This window comes from Cervus elaphus, chromosome 27 (genome assembly GCF_910594005.1).
Source record: "Cervus elaphus chromosome 27, mCerEla1.1, whole genome shotgun sequence".
Classification (NCBI taxonomy): Eukaryota; Metazoa; Chordata; class Mammalia; order Artiodactyla; family Cervidae; genus Cervus; species Cervus elaphus.
This window is the reverse complement of record NC_057841.1, coordinates 53,098,900-53,123,273: the sequence shown is the minus strand read 5'-3', so window position 1 is coordinate 53,123,273 and position 24,374 is coordinate 53,098,900. Positions and strand designations below refer to the sequence as shown.

General features: G+C 36.0%; 1 protein-coding gene across 3 annotated transcripts in view; it reads right to left on the bottom strand.

Annotated features, from left to right (window-relative positions):
- Nucleotides 1-27: 27 nt before the first annotated feature.
- Nucleotides 28-24,374, bottom strand: part of SMAD4 (SMAD family member 4) — a 53,033-nt gene continuing 28,686 nt past the window's right edge. For 2 of the 3 annotated variants that reach the window (XM_043888748.1, XM_043888749.1), the window contains exons 6-12: nucleotides 22,811-22,930; nucleotides 22,600-22,716; nucleotides 21,118-21,171; nucleotides 15,027-15,210; nucleotides 13,809-13,977; nucleotides 3,060-3,198; nucleotides 28-1,559 (exon numbers count right to left, since the gene is read on the bottom strand). In XM_043888748.1, coding sequence (XP_043744683.1) covers nucleotides 1,348-1,559; nucleotides 3,060-3,198; nucleotides 13,809-13,977; nucleotides 15,027-15,210; nucleotides 21,118-21,171; nucleotides 22,600-22,716; nucleotides 22,811-22,930 — 995 coding nt within the window. In that variant the 3' untranslated portion in view covers nucleotides 28-1,347. Of the gene's footprint in view, nucleotides 1,560-2,406; nucleotides 2,520-3,059; nucleotides 3,199-13,808; nucleotides 13,978-15,026; nucleotides 15,211-21,117; nucleotides 21,172-22,599; nucleotides 22,717-22,810; nucleotides 22,931-24,374 lie in introns of all 3 variants that reach the window. The other variant, XR_006338110.1, reaches the window with a different exon arrangement.

The following is a 24,374-nucleotide window of genomic DNA, read 5'->3' as shown; positions in this document are numbered from 1 at the left end:
AGTTAAAAATCAAACCTAGAATTCAACTTTGCATGTTGAGATTCAGTTTTATTTATGCTACTAGCTAAGTAAAAAGCATACATACTGTGTCTGTGGTACAGTCAATACATTTGCAACTTTTCTACTTAAATTCTCTATACAAAGTCACTGCCAATTGATATGATCATTGATGGCAAAGGGCTTAGAATAACCAAAAGGTATAAAAAAGTTTGCAGTCTTGCCCCAAGATACAAAAACTGAATTTTAAACAATGTCATAACATACATGATTTAAACAGTATACGAAAAAAAAAAGTCACACATCAAATCAAGTACAAAAATATCCAAACTACCTATCAATGAATGGTAATGTTTCTATTATTCTGCACAGTACTTGACAAAAAGAATTTAGCGGTTTCCAAAATACTCATTATTTAGCTTAGCATTGCCACCTGTGCAGAACGGTAAGGTATTAGATGGAGTGACACTGCTTTTAGTGTTTTTAAAAATATAAAATCTTTCCCTATGTTAAGGAAGGAAAGAAATTCCTCTTCTAGGCTTCTTAGTAACCAACCCCGGGCCTAGAAATACAGAATACACCTGCTGTTTAACAAGGCAAAGTGTATCTACTGATAAATAGTTATCCAACAAAAACAACAAATGTAACTTTGAATGACACTCTTTTGTCTGGTCATTTTAAGGAATTCTCAATATACACAGATTAGTGTTTTGCCTTGGCAAAAGAAAAATTGAAGTCGCAAGACAATCTGAGTTAAAATCATCTTCACTAGTTTAACTTGAAAAAAATATTTTGGATAAAAGGTTATAATACACTACTATCTTTTTTAAACACAGAGTAAAGTTGCTCTTGGTAAAATTAACTCACCCACATGGCACAATATTTTGGAGTAAAGTATGTTCAACAACAACAACTCACACACAAGATAACATAGGTGAATTAACTTTGAGAACTTCTCTGCCTTTAAAATGAGCAATATTAAATTTATTCTGTAGAATAACACATATATTGATGTTCTGCATATAAAAGGCTCTAAAACATTTTAAAGGGCTAAATTTTCCAGCATTGGAATGATTCCTTCAAACATAACTGGTGAAGATTTAATAAGAATGTATTTGTCCCAATCTTCAAGCTCTGAGCCATGCCTGAAAAGTTCTAAGTAGGAAAAAGAAAATTGTTTTAATCCAGTTTCTGTCTGCTAGGAGCAAGGCAGCAAACACATTTTCCAACCCTTTATGAAAAGATAAAGCAGAACAAAAGTGAAATATATCTTCAGATTATAAACAGGATTGCATCTTATAGTCCACCATCCTGATAATGGTAAGGGCCCCAACAGTAAGTTAAAAGACCTCAGTCTAAAGGCTGTGGGTCGGCAATAGGCATGGTGTGAAGGACTTCATCAAGGAGCTGGAGGGCCCGGTGTAAGTGAATCTCAATCCAACAAGGTGTTTCCTTGATGCTCTGTCTTGGGTAATCAGGTCCCCAGCCTTTCACAAAACTCATCCTGAGTATGCATAAACGACGGAGGTCATCCACACCGATTCCGGCAGCAGCCGACAAACCTAACAGAAAAGATTTGGAAGACGTCAGCAGGACAGGCTGACCCCTTCCCATCCCCCCTAAATCTTACATTAACAAGGTGACCAGCTTTCTTTACTGCATTCTCCCCAGCACAAGACTTCTCTGTCAAAGTGCCAAAAAGTAAGTATAGATCTATACTTTGTCAACAGGGACTGAAAACTTTTGGTTAAGACAATGTATATTCCACGTGGGTCTTCTAGCTACCATTAATTATAAATTACCACAATCCACCAACACCCCATCTGCTTTTTCTCTTTAGAAGTGGAGGTGAAGGGATAAGAAACAACTTGTTTTTAAGAGGCAGTGCATGTCTACACGCTGGTTCTAAGAACTTATTCTCTGTCTAAACTGTCTAGTTCAGGGTAAGACATGACTAACAATGAGACAGAAAATAGTCCTGGTTCCACTAAGACTTCTTGAATGACCCAGATGATGTCTGTCTCTCAGTTTCACAATGTAACAGAGATAGTATATAATTACTCAATGGGGGGCAGTAGATGAGAAGGAGAAATTTAGTAACAGCTCTGGATTCTTCAGTAAAAGCATATTTGTAACATCAAAACTAGCAAATTAATTGTTTAGATGCCCAAATTTTTTTAAAAAAATCAAATTCTATAAATGAGTATGCCTTATCTACCTCAAAATTGAAAACTCCTGAGCATAAGTCACAGTGGAGACTCTGCATCTAATTCTCCAGTCAGAACATACAGCCATATAGTCAATCTGCATTCATCAATATTACAATGAAACTAATGGGAGGAATTTGCATGTACTGTAGAGAAACCTGCAGGGCCACTGCAGTTTTCTTAGCCAGTGTGATTTGCTTACCACACTGAAGAGGTTAAGAACAGGGGTTGAATGAATCACTAGTTATGCCTTCAGACGTGGAAGATGGGTGCCACGTGTTTCCATCATAAAAGTCTATAGTCAGGAGTTTAACTCTGCAGTAAAAAATTCCCCATCAGTGTGAAACCTGGCACACAGTTCAATTTTACCCTAAAATTAAAAAAAAGTCTACAAGTTATCAAAATACCACCCTCACTTAGTTTTCTCTCCATGCTGAGTATACTTTTAAAAAAAGTTGGAGAGATGTCTAATTCTGAAATTGAAATATGCTTTCCTTCTAGAATAAAGCAAAGCACATCGGTGATTACAACCCACCCTGGCTGGTGAGGCAAGAATTAAAAGCATCAACAAAAATAGGGGAGACTGATAATATAATAACAACCCCCTTTCTTCTTTATCCCACAGTCCCTTTTTTGATACAAGAAGAATGAACACAGGGCTGTAAACAAAGGGCAACTATTACAGACGAACAGTTTTTTAGGTTTTTTTTTTGTACAAATTCAAAAATGTTATTATCCCAGTAAAAAGAACTTCACTTTCTATTACTGGTTAAAATAACTAATTAACTGAGTCAATCAAGATAAAGCACCATCTACTACACTTGAAAAAAAAAAAAAAATCAAAAGCATACTTACTGATGGCTGGGGCTATTCCACCTACTGACCCTGGGCCCGGGATGTTTCCTGCCACGGCGGCTGCCTGGGCAGCTGCTGCAGCTTGTGCCGTGGCTGCCTGCTGCTGCATCTGACGATGACACTGACGCAAATCAAAGACCTAAAAAAAAATAATAAGTGTAAGTTTCATGCCATGAGTCCAGCAGAAATATTCCATATATCAAAAACCAATGCACAATCTATTTAAAATTCACAGCTTGATTTAGCTCTCAGGATTAAAGAATTAACTGTTTAATTTTTTTATGTAGATGGTAATTTCTTAGGAAAGCTAGTTTGAATGAAGCTCAACAAAGAGGCACAGCCCACTATTAGAGGACAGTTTTGGTTGCCAAGGGCCTCTGTATCCTTTATCTGAGTTCAGTGTGGGTCAGCCATTACTGCCTTTGTGAAAAACCATACCATGGTGTAAAACAAAGTTAAGACATCATCCCACCCTTTCATAACTAAATGAAGAGTTTTCTGTAGGTTGAATTGACGGCCTAGGTCATATGGCCAGCTTCTTTTCTTTATCATTCTATTTGGAGGAATGCATAAAAGGCATTGTTACTACATAAGAAGACAACGGCATATCTCAGAGATGCACAGAAGCAATCTAACATGATATTTAGGACGTGTTTTAAAAAACTATAGAAACAAAGGAAAAAGAACTGATCACATAAATGTAAAATCTTAACAATACTGAATCTCAGTGATGGATATATGGGATTCCATTAACTAATTCCTCATTAATTTTAAAAATGCTCATGATTTTTTAAAAATTGCTTAGCTTTGAATCCCATCATTGATATCTGCTACTTATGTGGGTTAAATTTCTTAACCTTTCTGAAGCCTCAACTTTCTTATCTATAAAATGGGAATGTTAAGTGTGCGTGCTTTTTCATATTATTGTAAACCTGGCATAGTATACAGTAAGCTCTCAATAAACGTTATTTATTATTTTTTATTTTGTTTTTGGTCTCCCAGGTAGCCACCAACCTTGCAGGATGAGTTAAGGAGCTTATGGTAATTTCAACGCTCTTTACCAACCACGCCAAGGGCTGGCATTTTTTAAAGCACTGGAAGGTTACACAGGTAGAGTGGTCACCTTGAGAAGTGAGTTGTAGGAAAGGAAGACAAGGACAAGAGCAGAAGCAAGACTGCTCAATGCACATTTTAACAGCATTTTAATTTCTGAACCATGTGACTATACTCCTTCAACAAAAGTAAAGTACAATTTAAAACAATCCAAGTATGCACAAAACCAAAATATGAGTGAGCATAATTATCTTTGACAATAAAAGAAATCGAAGAATGTGTAACATAGAATTTTATCAGATAAAGAACAGGTTTGAAGCCCAAGCCAGTAATTTTCAGATTCCTGAAAAAATTCTGATTGTCTTTAGTCACTGTCTTTACATGAACCATAAGAGCATACAACAATAATAAACAAGAGAATCCTCTCCAAATAGCAAACCAAATTCCTATTTACTCATTTTTCTACTCAGTGCCTATCTTCTAGCATCAACGATGGACAAAACTTAGAGACTATCTCAGTCTCTGGATCAAAGTTTGTCAAACAGGGATGTATTCATTACCTGACCAAGCTACTAGTCCTAAAAGGGACAGGAAGCATGACAAAGTCAGGTCTGGAAATCAGAAATCCCACAACACCCAGAAAAACTGCTGTTTTTTCAAGAGTCCATTAGATTATGAACTTTTCCACTGTGCTCTGACCTCTTAGAATGCCTTACCCAGCACAGCACACAATAGGGATGCAAATATCTGAAAAGCCAATTAGTTCCACAATGACTTTTTTTTTTAAAGAAGGAAATTGACAAACTTTCTTTTAGAGCAATTTTAGGTTCATGATATAATTAAGCAAAAAAGTAAAGAGTTCCCTATTTCTACTCAAGTACAGCCTCTCCCACTGCCACATCCCACACCACAGAGGCACACCTGTCATCAATGAGCCTACAATGACAAGATTATCACCAAAAGTCAGTTTACATTAGGTCTCACTCTGGTTTTATGACTCTACGGGTTTAGACAAATGTATAGTGATATGTGGGCTTCCCTGGCGGCTCAGATGGTAAAGAAGCTGTTTGCAGTGCAGGAGACTCGGGTTTGAACCTTGGGTCAGGAAGATCCCTTGGAGATGGGAACGGCAACCCACTCCAGTATTCTTGCCTGGAGAATTCCACGGACAGATGAACCTGGTGGGCTAGAGTCCATGGGACTGCAAAGAGTCGGACACGACTGAGCGGCTAACACACACACACACACACACACACACACACACACCATAGTGATACATACATACACACACATACACACACACACAGAGACAGACAGCATAGTGATACAGTATTTTTGTTGCCCTAAAAATCCTCTGAGCACTGTCTATGCATTTTTTCCCTCCTCTCTATGCCTAGAAACAATTCATCTTCTCACTGTCTCCATAGTTTTACCTCTTTCAGAATGTCAGTTACAATCATATAATATGTATGTAGCCTTTTCAGATTGGCTTCTTCCACTTAGTAATATGCACTTAAGGTTGCTCAGTGTCTTTTCATGACTTAATAGCTCACTTCTTCTCAGTGCTGAGTAATATTCCACTCTGCGGATGTAGGATGTGTTGGTTGCTAAGTTTTTGGCAGTTGTGAATGAAGCTGCTATAAACATCCAGGTGCAGGTTTTCTTGTGGACATAAGCTTTCAAATCATTTGGGTAAATATTAAGGAGTGCTGACTGATGGATCATACGCTTAGAATATGTTTGGCAAAGTAAGAAACTACCAAACTGTCTTCCAAAGTGGCCGCACCCCTTTGAGTTTCCACCAGTAACCAAAGACAGCGTCTGCCGCTCCACATCCTGGCCAGCACCTGGATTTTGGCCATTCTCCAACTATGCAGTGGTGTCCCAGTGCTGTTTTAATTCACAATTCCATAATGGCATATGAAGCTGAACATCTATTCAGAGGCTTACTTGCTATCAATATATCCTTTTCCCTGAAGCACCGATTTGGGTCTTTTGCCCCTTTTTTAATTAGGTTATTTGTTTTCTTATTGTTGAGTTTAAGTATTTTCTATATTTTTGATAACAGTCCTTTATCAGATGTGTCTTTTGCAAATATATTCTCTCAGTCCGAGGCTAATCTTCTCATTCTCTTGACACTGTCCTTCATGGAGCAGACAGTTTAAATCTTAATGAAATCTAGTCTCTCAACTGTTTCTTGCATGGATTCTGCCTTTGATGTTATATCTAAAAAGTCATTGCCATACCCCAGGTCATGTATATTTTCTCCTATATTATCCTCTAGGAGTTTTATGTTTTACATTTAGGTTAAGTACAAGCACTGACAAAAAATTTTTTTAACCATCATTAACCTAGTATGGCTCATATATAATCTTATATCACTTGGGAGGAGGGAATACAACTTACTTATAATTTCCTGGGTTCAAATACGTTCTCAACATACCCCCATCTCCACCAAGAGTAATTAAAATTAACCAAGAGATCTTCACACATAGGTTCTTTACAATATGTTATAAAAAATCGTAATTATGATGGTCTTAAAATCTATGCTAACACCCAGAGCACATATTCCAGTTAACCACAAAGATGAAATTTTAAAACACTGTGACTCTTACCTACAGATGTAGTAAAAATGATTCATTAAGCACCTCAGCAAATCTCCTTTCCACATGGGTTATTTATGTAATTACAGCATTCACACCAAAAGACGTAACTATTGACTACACTGCTAAACTGAAACCCAGGCTGCCTCCTCACTGTGCGCTGTCTATACCATAACAGGTTTCATCTATTATACTGGATGGTAAAATTAACGCTTTCACTGAAAAGGAAACGTCTTCCTTTCAGAATCTGAATTGTTGATAAAGACAATTCAAAGTAACCAAAGGTTTTAAATATTCTTTTTGGCTCAGATCCAAGATATTCCTGATCTCTACCCCTGGGCTACTCAACAATTTACTTCTGATTTCATCTGTTTAAACATATTTCCTTACTCTCATCTAAGTTTATTACAAACCCATTACTTAACAAAGGTGTCTTATAAAGATCACTGTCAACACCTTCAGGATATTCTCTTTTAACCAGGAATCAAATTTTGACATTCTTTTTTCATAAGGCTCAATTTTAGTATACTGTTTATATCAACACCAAGAAACAGTAATCCAGGAATAGAAACAGGTCCCTGTGTTGGTGATACATTGGGCATCTGAACAGAAGACTGCACTAAAGATTTGCCAAGTTATCTGACCTGGGGATGGAAGAGTCATGATATCTAGTGACTGGGAATAAATTTAAGTGGATCATAATAACTTTAACCTAGTCCAGTTGTGATTTAGAAGCACTGTCTGCCTCCTGTCCCTTACATATATATATGTGCAACAACAAACCTAACTCAGCGTCAGAGAATGCAAATCTAAACCTACCATAAATGAGATACCATGTCACATGCCCTTAGGAAGGCTAACATGGAAAAGAGAGATAATAGTATGTATTCATGAGACTGTAAAGAAATCAGAAACTTCATACACTGCTGCTGGAAATATAAAATGGTACAGCCACTTTGGAAAACAGTTTGGCAGTCTCTTAAAAGGTTACACATAGAGTTACTTTATGATCCAGAAATTCCACTCCTTGGTATCTGTAAGAGAAATGAAGATGTACATTCACAAAAAAATCTGTACATGAAGGTTCATAGTGGTATATTCATAATACAGCCAAAACTCATACGTCCATCAACTGATGACCGGATAAACAAACTGCAATGTTTGGAATGTTATTCAGCCCTAAAAAGCATGAAGTACAGATACATGCTACATGAATAAAGCTTGAAAACATTAGACTTAGTGAAAGAAGTCACAGAAGACCACATTGGATGATTCCATTTACAAAAACTGTTCTGAGTAGGCAAATCCATAGAGAGAAAAAGTAGATTAGTAGCTGGCTAGGGCTGGAGGGTACAGGGGGTTGGGAGGTAGCACATAACAGGTGCAAGATTTCTTTCTAGAGTAATGAAAATGTTCTAAAACTGTGGTGATGGTTGCAGCTCTGTGAATATACTAAAAATCACTGTACTGTACACTTCTAATGGGAGAATTATATGGTATGTGAACTATCTCTATGTCAATAAAGGCCTTAACCTGAGTGTCCAGTGCTTAAGCAACACAAACAGATCTTACTTTTGAAAGCAAAAGAGCAATGACACTTAAAAAGAATTCAAACATCTGCTCCATTTAAAGCTTGTAAAATGCCATTTCATTACATCAAATGTTCATAAATGTAAGGTGACTGCTACGTCATGAGAGAAGTAGGAAAAAAATCAGTATCATAGAAGAAAAAACAATGCAATTTAGTCCTAGCTTCTTAGTTTATAAAATGAAAGAATGGCTCTCCAAACCTATGTTTTCCTCATTTTAACTGAAAAGAGAAAAATATGTTTATGTGTATATGTGTGATTGGGGCTGGGCTGGATTCCCCTATATAAAGACACTCTTTCCACGGGTTCATATATATGTACTCAACTCACCCCAGTAACGTCACCTCTGTTAAAAGTCTACTGACGATCTAAAACACTAAAATACAGATCCTTTAGGTTACTGGTGCCCCCAAAAATTAGTAAGTGAAGAAAACACCAATGGCCAGATTTAGGATATACTTGAATCTCCTTCTGGCTAATAAGACTCTTCTAAAGAATAATATACTTAATAAACAGTAAATTAAAAATAATTATTTTAAATCTTAGTTAATAAAACAAAATTGGGATTTTTTTTTACTCCACGAAAATGTACCAGAAGATAATTTATTTATTGTTCAAGGCAAAAGTCTGAGTTTGTTATAAAAAGCTATCCACGAAAAAAAAAAAAGAATCTATCCACGATATAGTAGTTTATCAAGTGATGACAAGTCTCATATTTGGGGGGCTTCTCAAGGACCATTTGTATCAGAATAGAGATATTACATTATTTGACAATCCTAGAAATTAAATTATACAAGATATCACATTTTAAAAGCCTAAATGTTTTAAATACTACCTCATATGTGATAAGTTCATAATTACTGTCTGATACAAAGTATATATTCAACACCGTAGCCCTCTGTTCATCGACTTCTAACTACACATAATCTAGAGACTTCTAGTCAAGATGGATACACAGGTACAAACACATTAAAAAGCTAGAAAAACTATTAAAAATAAGTATCTTCCAAACCAATCATAAAATTCACATGGAATCCAAGAGGCTGGCAACAGCCAAAAGAATCCTGAAAAATAACAAAGCTGGAGGGCTAACACTCGCCAATTTTAAAACTTCCTACAAAGCTATAGCAATCAAGACAAGGTAGTACTGTCCCAAGGACAGATATATAGATCAATGAAATAAACTGATGACCTAGAAATAGATCTTTACCATTTAAGGTCAACTGAATTTTCAACAAGGGTGTCAAGTATTCAGTAAGGGAAAAAAACAGTCTTTTGAATAAATGGTTATGCAAACAACTGGTTCTCATGACAAAGAACAGAGTGGCATCCTTTCCTCACAGCACACACAGATATGCACTCAAAATGGAAAACAGACCTAAATGCAAGACCTAAAACTATAAAATGCTTAGAAAAAAACATAGGTGTAAATCTTCATAACCTTGGATTAGGCAACAGTTTCTTAGACATGACACCAAAAACATAAGCAACCAAAGAATAGAGACAACAAAATTTAAAACTTTTGTGCTGCAAATCATTATGAAAAGAGTGAAAGATGAGACAAAGAATGAAAAAAGAAAAATCTGCAAATCAAGTATCTGATACAGGACTGATACCCAGAATATACAAAGAACTCTCAACAATAATAAAAAGACTAAAGAATCCAATTAAAAAATGGGAAAAGATGGGAACAGACATTCTCCAAAGAAGATACACAAATGGCCAAAAAAGAAGTTCAATGTTATTAGACACTGGGGAAATGCAAATCAAAACCACGAGGTAGATACCACTTCACATCCAATAGGATGGCTAAAATAAAAAAGGCAGATAATGACAAATGTTGATGAGAATATAGAGAAACTGAAGCCTTCCATGTACATTGCTGGTGGAAAGGTAAAATAGCACTGCCATTTAGAAAATGAGTCTGGCAGTCCCTCAAGTAGATAGACATAAGAGTTATCTTTTGATTCAGGAATTCCACTCCTAGGTATACGTTCAGGAAGACAAAAACATCAGTCAGTTCAGTTCAGACGCTCAGTCGCGTCTGACTCTGAGACCCCGTGAATCGCAGCACGCCAGGCCTCCCTGTCCATCACCAACTCCCGGAGTTTACCCAAACTCCTGCCCATCGAGTCGGTGATGCCATCCAACCATCTCATCCTCTGTCATCCCCTTCTCCTCCTGCCCCCAATCCCTCCCAGCATCAGGGTTTTTTCCAATGAGTCAACTCTTCGCATGAGTCGGCCAAAGTATTGGAGTTTCAGCTTCAGCATCAGTCCTTCCAATGAACACCCAGGACTGATCTCCTTTAGGATGGACTGGTTGGATCTCCTTGCAGTCCAAGGGACTCTCAAGAGTCTTCTCCAATACCACAGTTCAAAAACATCAATTTTTCAGCGCTCAGCTTTCTTCACAGTCCAACTCTTACATCCATACATGACCACTGGAAAAACCATGGCCTTGACTAGACGGACCTTTGTTGGCAAAGTAATGTCTCTGCTCTTTAATATGCTATCTAGGTTGGTCATAACTTTCCTTCCAAGGAGTAAGCGTCTTTTAATTTCATGGCTGCAGTCACCATCTGCAGTGATTTTGGAGCCCAAAAAAATAAAGTCTGACACTGTTTCCACTGTCTCCCCATATATTTCCCATGAGGTGATGGGACCAGATGTCATGATATTAGTTTTCTGAATGTTAAGCTTTACGCCAACTTTTTCACTCTCCTCTTTCACTTTCATCAAGAGGCTTTTCAGTTCCTCTTCACTCTCTGCCATAAGGGTGGTGTCATCTGCATATCCGAGGTTATTGCTATTTCTCCCAGCAATCTTGATTCCAGCTTGTGCTTCTTCCAGCCCAGCGTTTCTCATGATGTACTCTGCATATAAGTTAAATAAGCAGGGTGACAATATACAGCCTTGACATATTCCTTTTGCTATTTGGAACCAGTCTGTTGTTCCATGTCCAGTTCTAACTATTGCTTCCTGGGCTGCATACAGGTTTCTCAAGGGGCAGGTCAGGTGGTCTGGTATTCCCATATCTTTAAGAATTTTCTACAGTTTATTGTGATCCACACAGTCAAAGACTTTGGCGTAGTCAATAAAGCAGAAATAGATGTTTTTCTGGAACTCTCTTGCTTTCTTGATGATCCAGTGGATGTTGGCAATTTGATCTCTGGTTCCTCTGCCTTTTCTAAAACCAGCTTGAACATCTGGAAGTTCTCGGTTCACGTATTGCTGAAGCCTGGCTTGGAGAATTTTGAGCATTACTTTACTAGTGTGTGAGATGAGTGCAATTGTGCGGTAGTTTGAGCATTCTTTGGGATTGCCTTTCTTAGGGATTGGAATGAAAACTGACCTTCTCTAGTCTTGTGGCCACTGCTGAGTTTTCCAAATTTGCTGGCATATTGAGTGCAGCACTTTCACAGCATCATCTTTCAGGATTTGAAATAGCTCAACTGGAATTCCATCACATCCACTAGCTTTGTTTGTAGTGATGCTTCCTAAGGCCCACTTGACTTCACATTCCAGGATGTCTGGCCCTAGGTCAGTGATCACACCATCGTGATTATCTGGGTAATGAAGATCTTTTTTGTACAGTCCTTCTGTGTATTCTTGCCACCTCTTCTTAATATCTTCTGCTTCTGTTAGGTCCATACCATTTCTGTCCTTTATCGAGCCCATCTTTGCCTGAAATGTTCCCTTGATATCTCTAATTTTCTTGAAGAGATTTCTAGTCTTTCCCATTCTGTTGTTTTCCTCTATTTCTTTGCATTGATCGCTGAGGAAGGCTTTCTTATCTCTCCTGGCTATTCGACAAAAACATACATCTACCTAAAAACTTGTACATGAATATTCACAGCTGCATTATTCATAATAGCCAAAAAAAGTATAGCAACAACTCATGGATCCATTAACTGATGATGGATAAACATAATCCTCAGTGGACAGCAGGGTCTAAAGACAGAAGGTACTTAAGGTAACAGCACCAAACAGAAGGTGTACAGTACAGGAAGTGATATGGAAAGAGAAAACAGGCAGGCTCTGTGAGGGCGACACTGGATACCTGACCATGAATCAAGTGCTAGTACAACAGTCTGACAGTTAATTCAGAAATGCATCTAGGAATAAAATTCTTGTCCATGGCATGGCTAAGCAGCAGAGCAATCTACGTAACAGGATTTAGGCCCTGAGCATACCTGGGGATTTTAACTCAATTTTCTCAAGGGACAAAATTCCTCTACCTTGTAAATATAAGAATTGGTTCTGAGATGTGTATCTTAGTGCCAGACTAAGGCAGAACTGCCCTACAGGGAGAAACAATGACAAGGAGGGAAAAACAAAACCTCTTGAGACAAACTTGCTAACAAATACTAATAGATTACAAAGTATATGAGGAAATCCAGCACCACTTAAAAATAATAACAAAGTACAAATAACTAAAATTCCTTGTGGAAAAATTAGAAAATGCGAATAAAGAGAATTCTATTTGTGTGCTAAGCAATTTCCTGAGGACTAAGCAATGAGAGTTAAATCTACTAACTTACAACTGCTTTTTAACTAACCTTAAAGACACAAAGCACTTTAAAAAAAAATGTGAAAAATCTAAATTAGTCTAACCCCTAGTGGTCCAGGGGTTAAGAATCCACGTTGTAATGCAGGGAACACTGGCTGGATCCCTGGTCCAGGAAGACCCCACATGCCACGGGACAGCAAAGCCTGTGTGCCACAGCCACTGACCCTGCGCTCCAGAGCCCGGGAGCCGGGCCTACTGAGCCTGCGCGCTCTGACCACTGAGGCCCACCCGTCCGGAGCCCGCGGGCCGCCACGGGAGAAGCCCCCACAATGAGAAGCCTGCACACTGCAATTAGAGAGGAGCCCCCTCTCTCCACAAGAGAGAAAGCCAGCGTGCAGCGACAAAGACCCAGCACAGTCAAATAAATACGTAAATGTATCTTGATTGAAAAGAAATGTTTTTGTTTTCTTTAAAGAAATATATTGAGGCTATCTAACTACAACTATCTTTCTCTTTCAAAAACAGTGTATGTTATAAACTAAAACTGAAGTGAGTTGAACATGAAACAATTAATGAAAAATATCTCAGGTTTCATTTGCAAAATGATACAGAAAATAAAACTCATTCAAAGAACAAAATAACTAACCTTAGAAAAACATGGTTTTGAAGAATTTTTCATTTCTTAGTTCTTAAGTCAAAATCTTTTACTTTTAGAATTTTCTTCCATAAAATCCTGAAGATTGGCTAAGATGAAATTTCAGAGGCTGATTTTTACATTATTTTAAATATCAAAGGAACACAAATTTGGAGGTTTCACTCAGTATTTCCAAGAACTTGCATATTTCTCTAAAACATTTAACAAATTTGCTAATACAAACATAATTTCTTTAATACATAAGACATTTTTACATTTCTCCCACATCCATCTCAATTCCTTAAACAACAAATAGAGCTTTCCAAATCTAAAGTATTTGGGTAAAATTACAACTAACCTTTATATATGCACTTGGGTAGATCTTATGAACAGCATCTCCAGGTGCACGCCCAGCTTCTCTGTCTAAGTAGTAGCTCTGTACAAAGACTGCATGGTCACTAAGGCACCTGACCCAAACATCTCCTTCACCTTTACATTCCAACTGCACACCTTTGCCTATGTGCAACCTTAGGAAGAAAAAGTGAGTCATACTTCATTTTGACAGGTATTTAAAAATGAATTTTAGTTCAGACTATACAGCATACCCAATACTGAAAATTTTTTAAGAATAAAGGACATTATATTTTGGTTATAAACCATAGCCAAAAGACAGACAGCCACTGTTAATATTTTTCTGTTTTTCTTTAGTATCCTAGTCACATGTAATAATGATGAGCATTCACATAATGCTTATTATGTGTCAGAAACATTTAATATAAATTCTCATTTAACCTTCACATTCAATTAAAATTAATTTTACAATTCAGTTAATCATATAAACCAAATTTTAAATGCTCAATAGCTATGCGTGGCCAGTAGTTACTATACTGGACAGCACAGGTAAACCCCTTCCTTCGTCACAGAAAATTCTACTAGACAGCACTGGCTTGGAGAGTAGATGATCTGCCAAAGGCACACAAACAGTGACAGAGTCGAGATTGTGTGCTTACACACACACATATTTCCTTAAAGAGTTGAGATCACACAATACTTAAAATTGTGTAAGTTTTCATAAGTGAACTTTCATACTTTCATACATAAGTAAGCTTTCACAAGTAAGTATTTCATAAGTATTTACATTTGATTATATAAACTTTTTATATTTTAATGACTGCATAAAAACAAAGGTTTATTAAAATTTATTTAAGCATTTTTCTTTTTTTATCAGTCTTTCATTATAAATAACACTTGCAGAAACATGTCTTCATTTTATGTTATTTCCTCTCAGTAAATCTGTAGAAATACTATACAATCAGAGGAAATAAAAACCAGTTTTCAAACTGAGTTCCATAGGGTCCAGTTACTATTCAAAACATAGAAACCTCATGAAGTTTTAAAGAGAGACTGTATTTTATCCAACAACAAACATCTACACTTAAAATGAAATGCTTACAAGTTCTAAATGTTAAAGATCATCTTTATTCCTTTATTTATATTCAAAAACATAATTTACACTGAAAAATACAGCTTCAAATAGAAGTTCAATTTTTAAAATGAACTAACTATACAACAATACCTTGCTCTCTCAATGGCTTCTGTCCTGTGGACATTGGAGAGTTGACCCAAGCAAAAGCGATCTCCTCCAGAAGGGTCTACATAGCCGTCGACAGTAACAATAGGACAGCTTGAGGGAACCTTAAATGTCTCTCCTACTTGAACATCCATCTCAAAGTAAGCAATGGAACACCAATACTCAGGAGCTATAGGAGACAAATGGGAGAAGACAGTCATTCATGTGAGAAAGTTACAAGGCTCTCACTTTCACTCCATATGACAAAGCTTTTCCTAAAGGCTAAAGGAAGGGGAGAACATCCAAAAGAATTGACAATGCATTACAAAGTAACCACAGCCATGTCTCTATTTTTCAGTTTATTACCTAGCATTCTTGAAGTTTAAAAAAAATCGTTTTTAAAATCTGGAATTCTGTTCTTACTTCAAAGTACCCAATCAACAAGAAATTTTAAGAATGGAAACAATTAGAATCATAAAATCTTTACCATGGTGTTTCATCTGACTGCACATAATATGTTCTATGTAGTCTGAACTTTAAAAGAAAACAAACAACACACAGATGCTAATACGTATTTCAGAGAAGTGTTCTTGAGTAACATCTATCTATGGTATATATTTATAGATCCCTAAATGAGAGAAAGGACATAACCAAGTCAGACATTCAAGGCGAGAGAGTCAAAGTTAATTACACTCCAACTACGTAGCTTCTGTGAGCAGGAATTTTCAACTGTCTCTGGAATGAAAGGTCATTTGCCCCATCTGTGTTTTTGGTGAAGTCCATTCATGATAACTACTACAATTTTACCTTTGAGAATGTGTGTATTCATTTAACAACAATAAATGATTTTAAATAATTTTAAATGATTGGGGGGAAAGAAAGCCACTATCTGGTTTGGTATGTAAATATAGCTAATCAAGTATTTCTAATTTTTGTTTGAGTACAATTACTACATAGAGCCCACATACATGGAAATTATTTGATTTTCCTTTTTGAAATAACAAGTATTTATGGGGTACATGAGAATTACTGTAGGCACTACACATACAGCAGTGAACAAGGTAGCTATTGTTAGCTACTGTCCTTATTTTCATGGAGGTGCAGCAGACAAATAAGTGAATAAATTAGCAAGATAACTCAGGTAAAGACAAACACCATGAAGAAAATTAAAAAGGGCATGGGACAGAAGAAGAGTGGGAAGGTCCTTCAAACTAGACAGCAGGGGTACATCCTACTGAAGAAGTCAGACCCGAAAGACCACATTAACTATGTGGAGATTGCAAATGTAAATCTTAAGAGGAAAGCAAATGCAAAAGTCTAGACAGTAGAAAGGGATCTGACATAATGCGAGAAAGGCCAGTACCACTTAAGAGAGGATCAAAGTTTTCTATGATAAACCAATTATTCACCTGCATATTACTGTGCCATTTATGAACTTTGGCTGAACTAGAATATGAAGCAATAAAACTTTCAACAAGATGAAAAGATACTCAGAACGACAAAAAAAAAAAGCATTTTAAACCTCCCAAAAGATCTTAAAATGAAATATGATAAATGCTTAAAACATATTAAAAACAAAGTTCTTATCAAGTCTATAAGTATCTAATTGCTTCTCAAAATGTTGTCAAGGAAAAAAGTACTTCCCAATGAAGCATTAATAAAAAAGACCACATGAAAATTGGGTGATTCAAAACCTGAATAATGCAAATGGTCTGCCATACAGAAGAACCAACTAGTCACAAACACTCCTTTAAAATATATTTTATTATTATAACATGAAAACTAGCAATATATTAAAGTGTCTTCTTAAAAAGCTAGTTTTGAAATATTTATAGTTTCACTTTATAGTGAAACTAAATATAGTAAGTATTTACTTTATAAGTAAAACTACTTATTAAAGGCATTATATTATGCTATAGACAAAAAAGTTTCATCAAACTTAACAGGTAGATATACTGGTTGAACTTAAAACTAAAGAGGTAGTCTAAACAACATAAAAATTACCCAATGCTCTGGCAGCAAAAAACGGTAACAGCACTTAAAACAGATCTTTAAATAATCAGCCCAAACAGTAAATTTTGTTACAAATATCCTGAAGTCATGAATGTTTTCAATGATACTTAAAAAAATGAGATCCAAGAACATGCATTTCCTAGTTCATACTAAAGAACACTATTTCAAGTAAAGTGCCATAGCACTTTTTTCCGAGAGTCAACTGAGGGGGAAAAAGAGAGTTATGTTACCTTCATGTTTAAATAAGAAAAACATACTTTCATCATCATAAATTACAACATCTGCAACTATAATTAAACCTTAGTTTATTATTTCCAAGTCACCAAAGGGATTTTTGTTTGCCTAATATTTCACGCCATACATTTCCCAGTGGCTCAGCAGTAAAGAACTCGCCTGCCAACGCAGGAGACGTGGATTTGATCCTTGGGTTGGGAAGATCCCCTGGAGAAGGGCATGGCAACCCACTCCAGTATTCTCGCCTGGAGAATCCCATGAGCCCATTGGGCTATGGTCCACGGGGTTGCAAAGAGATGGACAAAACTGAAGCAACTGAGCTCAACACAACAATGACACCATACAATAGAGCTGCATTTTGGCAGCTGTGAGGATCAAATGAAACCGACATCAGAGTTGTACCACTGACCAGGGATTAAAAACAAACATCTAATTAACAGGACCATTAAGGCCCAGGAAAGCAAGAGGAAAGGGGTTATCTGTGAGGAGGGAGGGTGCTAGAGGTAACCTGAAAGGCAATCCAGAGAATTTGGTGGTGTGGGGATATAAAATACCACGTGAAAACATTTTCTAGTCCACTCTAAACCTGCTATACAACTAGGAGGGAACATTCTCATTTTTAAAACAGGAGAAGGTAATAGGAGACACGCATTAAGCCTGTCTGGGTCTCTCTGCGTTCTTTTGCTCCAAGAACCAAAGGCCACGGAGGTGACAAGCCTGCAGCCTCTCAAAGCTAACAGCAACAGCAAGACAGAATTTACTCAGCTCCAAGAGAGCATTCTTAATGTCCCAACTCACCTGAAAGGGAGAGAGACTGTTAGTGTCTGCTGACGTAGCTATTTTTAGTTTCTTGTTCCTTAAATTAGTGAGGCTGAACTGGTCTCGTGAAGTCTATGGGCTGCTCATCACTGACCAGGGGAAAGGTTTTGAAAGACTGACTTAACAACATGAATTTCTTTAAAAATATATTAAAAACTCAGCTAAGTATTTTTTTGTAATGGGGAAATGTATTACAAAGCACCGCTTTATCAAAAAATTGTTGTTCAATTATAATAGAAAATATAAGCATTATATTTTAATGCTCCAAGGCATTATCTTTAATTTCTTAAACAAAAGTCATTCAAGAAAAAGTTAAAAATTTAAAGAACCTAACTGGCTCATTATGAATTACTCTTTCTGCTATTTAGATATGAATGAGATTTCCTGTGAGAATATTTTATAAACACATAAAATTACTCTCTTAAATGGTAGTTCCAGAGTACTAGAATACAACCTGAATCTGAAAATCTGTGAATTCTGTATCCACGTATCAATGACCAAAACCACCTCAAGACACTGAGGAAAACTCACTTTAATTTGCAATCAATATTTAATGAGTATTATTACCTCAGTTTCATAAAAAAAAGAAAAGAGCATCAGTCAAAAGAAATCAGAAATGAAAGATTAGCTTTTTCCAAAAATATTCTTCAACTTAGCCATCAAAGTCAAAGCACATAACTCGCCAAGCAGATGTCCTGTTTGAAACCCTTTACACCAAGGTAAAGACCAATACTAATTGGTCGCTTCTCATTCTACTTGTAAAAAAGAAGCTTTAATGCCAGTGCAGGGCACTACAGATGCGTATCCTAGTAACTAATGAATGCTATTCCCTAATCACCAGGACGGGTTAAGTCTCAACATCAGTTCTACAATGAGAAAAATGAAGTAAATCCATCAAGAGGCCAAAGCAATTGATGAATCCAAAACTGAACCCAAATAACTAGTTAAATGCCACCATTCTCAACCCCACTCCACCGCTCATCCAGGGTAGGTCTTTGTTCAGAGCCCTCATTACCCTTCCTCCTGAAGACCGCCTGTCACCAAGCCCTATGAACACTGAGACCCTCCAAGCTGCGGGGGCCACGACTGATTCTCAGTGATGCTGCCTGAAGCCAGCAAAATTCTCATTCTTAAGCCTCTACATTTTCCTGGCTTCTCACAATACATTTAGTAACACAAAGTGAGATTCTGATATAATTTCTATGTAATTCTATGTAATTTCAAAAAGCGGTAAGGCCAAACTACTAAACTGGATTGTCTAGGGATGCATTCATCGTAAATGAAATGCAAACCCATAAAAAGCAAGACAAGTTACCTCCAGAGGAGGGGAGAAAAAGCCTTTGACTGAGACAAAACGGGTAGGGTAGGGAGATTTCTGGTAGCGCTGCGATGTTTTCATTTTCAGTCTGGGTGCTGGTTACACAGGTGCTGGCTTTCACACTATTCATTAGACTATATGTACACTGGTTTTATGTACTTCTCTGTTTATTAGATTTCTTAATTAAAAATGTTTCTAGAAAGGCAAGACCCCTTGACTCACAAAAAAAATATTTAAAATCACAAAATGTACAAATAAGATCGGAAATCCACTAAAAAGGATAATTTAACTAGTAAATATATACGGCTAAAAAATGTATATATATAACTAGTAAGTCATTGCTGTTGTTCAGTCGCTAAGTCATGTCTGTTCATGACCCCATGGACTATAGCACGCCAAGCTCCCCTATCCTCCACCATCTCCTGGAGTTTGCTCAACTAGTAAATACATATGTTTAAAAAATACTTCTGTCCCACCAGCAGCATTTTTCTCCTTATCAAAACAAACATTTGCCTCTCAAATTAATAAAAGTTAATGAAAGTATCACATCTACTACTGGTGAGCATGGTAAAATGGTTCTCATACTCTGAAGTGATCACTAAAGCAACTTGGCCTTTTGAGATAGAAATTCTTTAAATCTCCTAAACTGAAATATGAGACTAATTAAAGAATAAAGAGCCTACCCTCAATGCTTTTTTAACAGCTAGAAGTCAGAACTAACAAAAAAATATATAACTGAACACTATTTAAGAAAATAATGTAGATCTATTTGAGGAACTATGAGTTACCCTTTAATTTGATCTTATGGTTACTGTAGTTATATTTTTAAAAAATCTTCACTGGAAATAAACATGGAAATATTTATGTATCAAATGATTATATAGGATTTCTACCCTAATAACAGGTAAGGGTATGAAAAGTAGGTGAGGATATGAAAGAAACAAGACTGGACAGTAGTTGATAACAGCTAAAACTGAGGAATAAGAATTTTCTATACTGGTATTTGGTATATGTTGAAATTCCTCATAATTAAACAAAATTTTTTTAACTAGGGAAAAACTAAGGTGATGAACTGAAATTATGTATCTGCATCTTTTTAAGCAAAGAAAAACAGATACAATAGGACGGAGGAAAGAAAAACAAATCAAAATCCTATGTTTATGTTAAGAAGCCTTCAGTATTTTATTTCCAAACTTTGTTTCATTATGTTTATAGTTGAAATCTACTGAGCTATTTAATCTACTATTTTAAACATAATTTAAAGCAAATAGTTTCTAAATTCCAGTTAACCAGAGATTCCTGAACCTACCTAAGACAGATACAGTGAATTATTTTTCTGTTCAGCATCTACTTCAGATTCTTCCTGGCTTTTTAAGCTACAGTGTTGCAGCTGTTCTATTTTGAAACCTGGTTTCTTCCACTGCACATTTATGTATCAAATGTTTGTCTTAAAACCAGCATTTTGGTACTTTATATTTTAGCCAAAACCATGAATCTTGTCATTTCTTTCAGACAGTTAAAAAAAATCAAATATGGACAGTTTATGTGTGATTATATCCGTTACTCATAAACTGTTAATTAACTAATGCCATAATAAATATCGTACTTATCTGAAAAGTTTATTCTGCAGTTCTATTAAAATCTGTGTGCATATATGCCTCATTGTCATAAAGAAAAACTAAACGTAGGTAATTCATTTTGAAATACACTTACCAGGATGATTAGAAATGGGAGGCTGGAATGCAAGCTCATTGTGAACTGGTGGCCCTAAAGAAAAGACAGTAAAAAATCCCATTTTTATTTATTAAAAGTTTTCCAGTGCCAAAACTTTTAATAAACCTTTAAATATAACTATTATACCTTAGGAATTGTTTAGATCAAGTTGATACAATGTCTAAGAACTTAAAAACTTGGTTTACTTTAAAATTATAGTATGCAAATACTCTTGAATCACTCTTTTCTTGAATTGCTTTTGCAGACGTCTAATAGCCAACATTTTAATGCCATATGCCAACTATTAATTTATAATAACTATACATGCAAATAGTTTAAATACATGCAAACTTCAATGCAAATTATAAATAAATTATTCATGTAACATGTAATACAGTATAATTCATACTGTAAGATATAATCCAAACTTAGGTCCATTTTAAAATAAGTGTTATGATTTATTAAGTTAAGAATATTTACAAACTGGCAATAACTGAGAGATCATTATGTGTTAAGACATTACGTTAAACGAATCACATGAATTAACACATTTACTTCTTACAGCGTCCCTTGAGACATATACTATTATTATTACCTTTAAGGCTTAGGGAGGTTAAGTAACTTGCCAATGGTCACACAGGTAGTTAAGCGTTCACACTCAGCACCCTTAACAACTATGCTGGCCAGGCAGCCAGTAAAAGTTACACTCTCTTAAGACAGGGAAACATAGTAACATAACTATAAAAAAGCAAGGTACAGTAACATATTCGCAGTCTGATAGCCTCCTCACCCCAAATTAACATATATACCAATTATATGACTGGAAAGAAAAATGTGACAAAATATTAGGAGTAGATATCTCTGGGTAGTAGAATTCTGGGTAATTTTTATTTTCTTATTTACTCCTCTGTGTTATTTTCCAAGTTTCCTTTGGTACTATTACTCTTATAATGGAGGAAAAGGGTTTAATATATATGAAAGATTTATACTCTTGATTTTATTAGGCCAAATGAACAATGTTCCTATTCTGCCTGAAACGACAAGGTACGGTTGGTTATCAGTAGGGTACCCCTCCCAATCAAGCCTGCACAGAATGACGACAGATTCAACATCTGTGTGTCTACGGTATGCTCAACTCTACAGTGAGAGAAACCTTGAGATCGTGACTCTCAAGGAGTTTCAGTCCACTTAGGATGGATATACAGATACACATGAGATCTAAGAACATATACAAAACAAACAAATGAATGGCAATCAATGTGGTGTTAATGAGACATCAGCAAGGAAGAAATAAAAGTGTTTTGTAAATATCAATCCTCTAAAGCAAAGGTATGAAAACATAACTATGAAAAACTGAAAAGCACTAATCATTTAATGAAACTAAATTGTAAGATGGACAAAAGATGTAAAAACATTATTTAAAAAACAGAAAGAAAACAAACTTCAGAAAAGAAAAGCCCTTACAACAAAACAAGAGCTTACAGTAATGTCCGGGGTGGGGCGGCATAGGCGGGTGGTGCTGAAGATGGCCGTTTTGGTGGTGAGGCAAATTAGGTGTGTATGGTGCGGTCCTACTTCCCGTCCAGGTGGTAGTGCTGTCTAAAAATTAAGGCCCACATGGGTTAATGTGCTTTCATAACGTCTGCCTGTTTTTTCTCAACTACTGAAAAGATTTTAAAAAGCATGTACATACTATGATGATAAGTAGCTGGCTGACCAGTAAATCCATTCTGCTGCTGTCCTGGCTGAGGCCCTGAAGCTATCTGCAACAATCCTTCACTATGGCTGCCTGCCAGTATACTGGCGGGCTGACCTAGAGGAACAAGAAGACATTAATATGGTACATTTATAGATGCAATCCTATGGCTTTATACAGTAAATGAAGGATTCATTACACCTGAAAGTCACAACTATAAAGATGAGCAAAGAGTGGAACTCACCCATGGCCTATCAAATAAAAAACCCTACACTCATCTATAAAGGCAAATCTTAATTTGAAGAAGTTCTTTAAGTAATATCTAGCTAATTTTAGTGGCCCATTCTTCACAAATATTCTCCAAATGCCAGCAAAACCCCAGTACAGGTCTAGCCTATCTTAATAACTTCTTCAGATGTACATTAGCTCACCCACAGCCACTCCATCTAGCTTTTGCATCTTTCTGTTAGGATTCCAAAAGTCCAGGCTCAAGGAAATGTTGAAAACTGGAAAGTTCATTATTATCAGCAATGGTACTAGTAATGGCAGAATGCTAAAGTCCAATAAAAAAGCAGAGCAGGCAAGTATTTTAAATGGAATGTAATGGATAAGGTGAGAAAGTTAAGGGGAAGAAAGGTAAGCTCCACTGTCCAGTCAACACAGCATCTGTGAGTTTTAATGAATAAAACAAACCAAAAAAATCAGTCTATTTTGAAATTTTCTCATGTACTTTTAAAAATCAAGAATTGCCTCTAAGAACACTATCATATTTCTGGATTTACAGGAAATTAGTTGCCCTCTCTGTATGTAATGTAACAGGAGAACTATTCTATTCAAAACCATTCTATGAAATTGCTTACATTTTTAAGGCTTTATCTTTTGTGTGGAAAAAGCTAAATTTTTTCAAGCAAGTATTAATTCAACTGTGCATCTCACTTGGAAAGCACTAAAATTCCATAATTATTGTTTTTTTTTGTTTGTTTGTTTTTTTCCATAATTATTGTTACTGGCATTACCTCAATCTTTTCTCATCCATATGGGAGTATAATCAGATAGAAGAGAGTAAATGACACCATTGCTCAAATATACAATGAACAGCTCAAAGTATCAAGAAAAAGGAAAATTTTTCTTCCTGCTACAAATCAGATTTCTGTAAGGCTAAGATTATAAAATTAAAAGCTAAAGAGACTATTTCAATACTCCTTGTTTACTTTTAAAGATGATGTTTTCAGCAACCTCCCTTCCTACTCATCCCCCTCAAATTTTTACAGGTTATCTTTAAAGGTTAATTACATATTTGCTGTTGTTTTTAACAACTGTACATGCTATATACTCTTAACTATCTTATAAAAATTGTCACTATACAGAAGAAATTAAACTAATTTAGAAAGAATCCCTAAAGATATTCAGGTTCCAACTGAACATAACGCCCACTACAGTTATCTATACTGAATACTTTCATTACACAATTCCAAGTACATAAAATGAAATTAAACAATTCATGATGTCTTTCAATTCCTCTATTTTAGTCATTTCTTTCCCTTTTTCTAATTTTATCAAT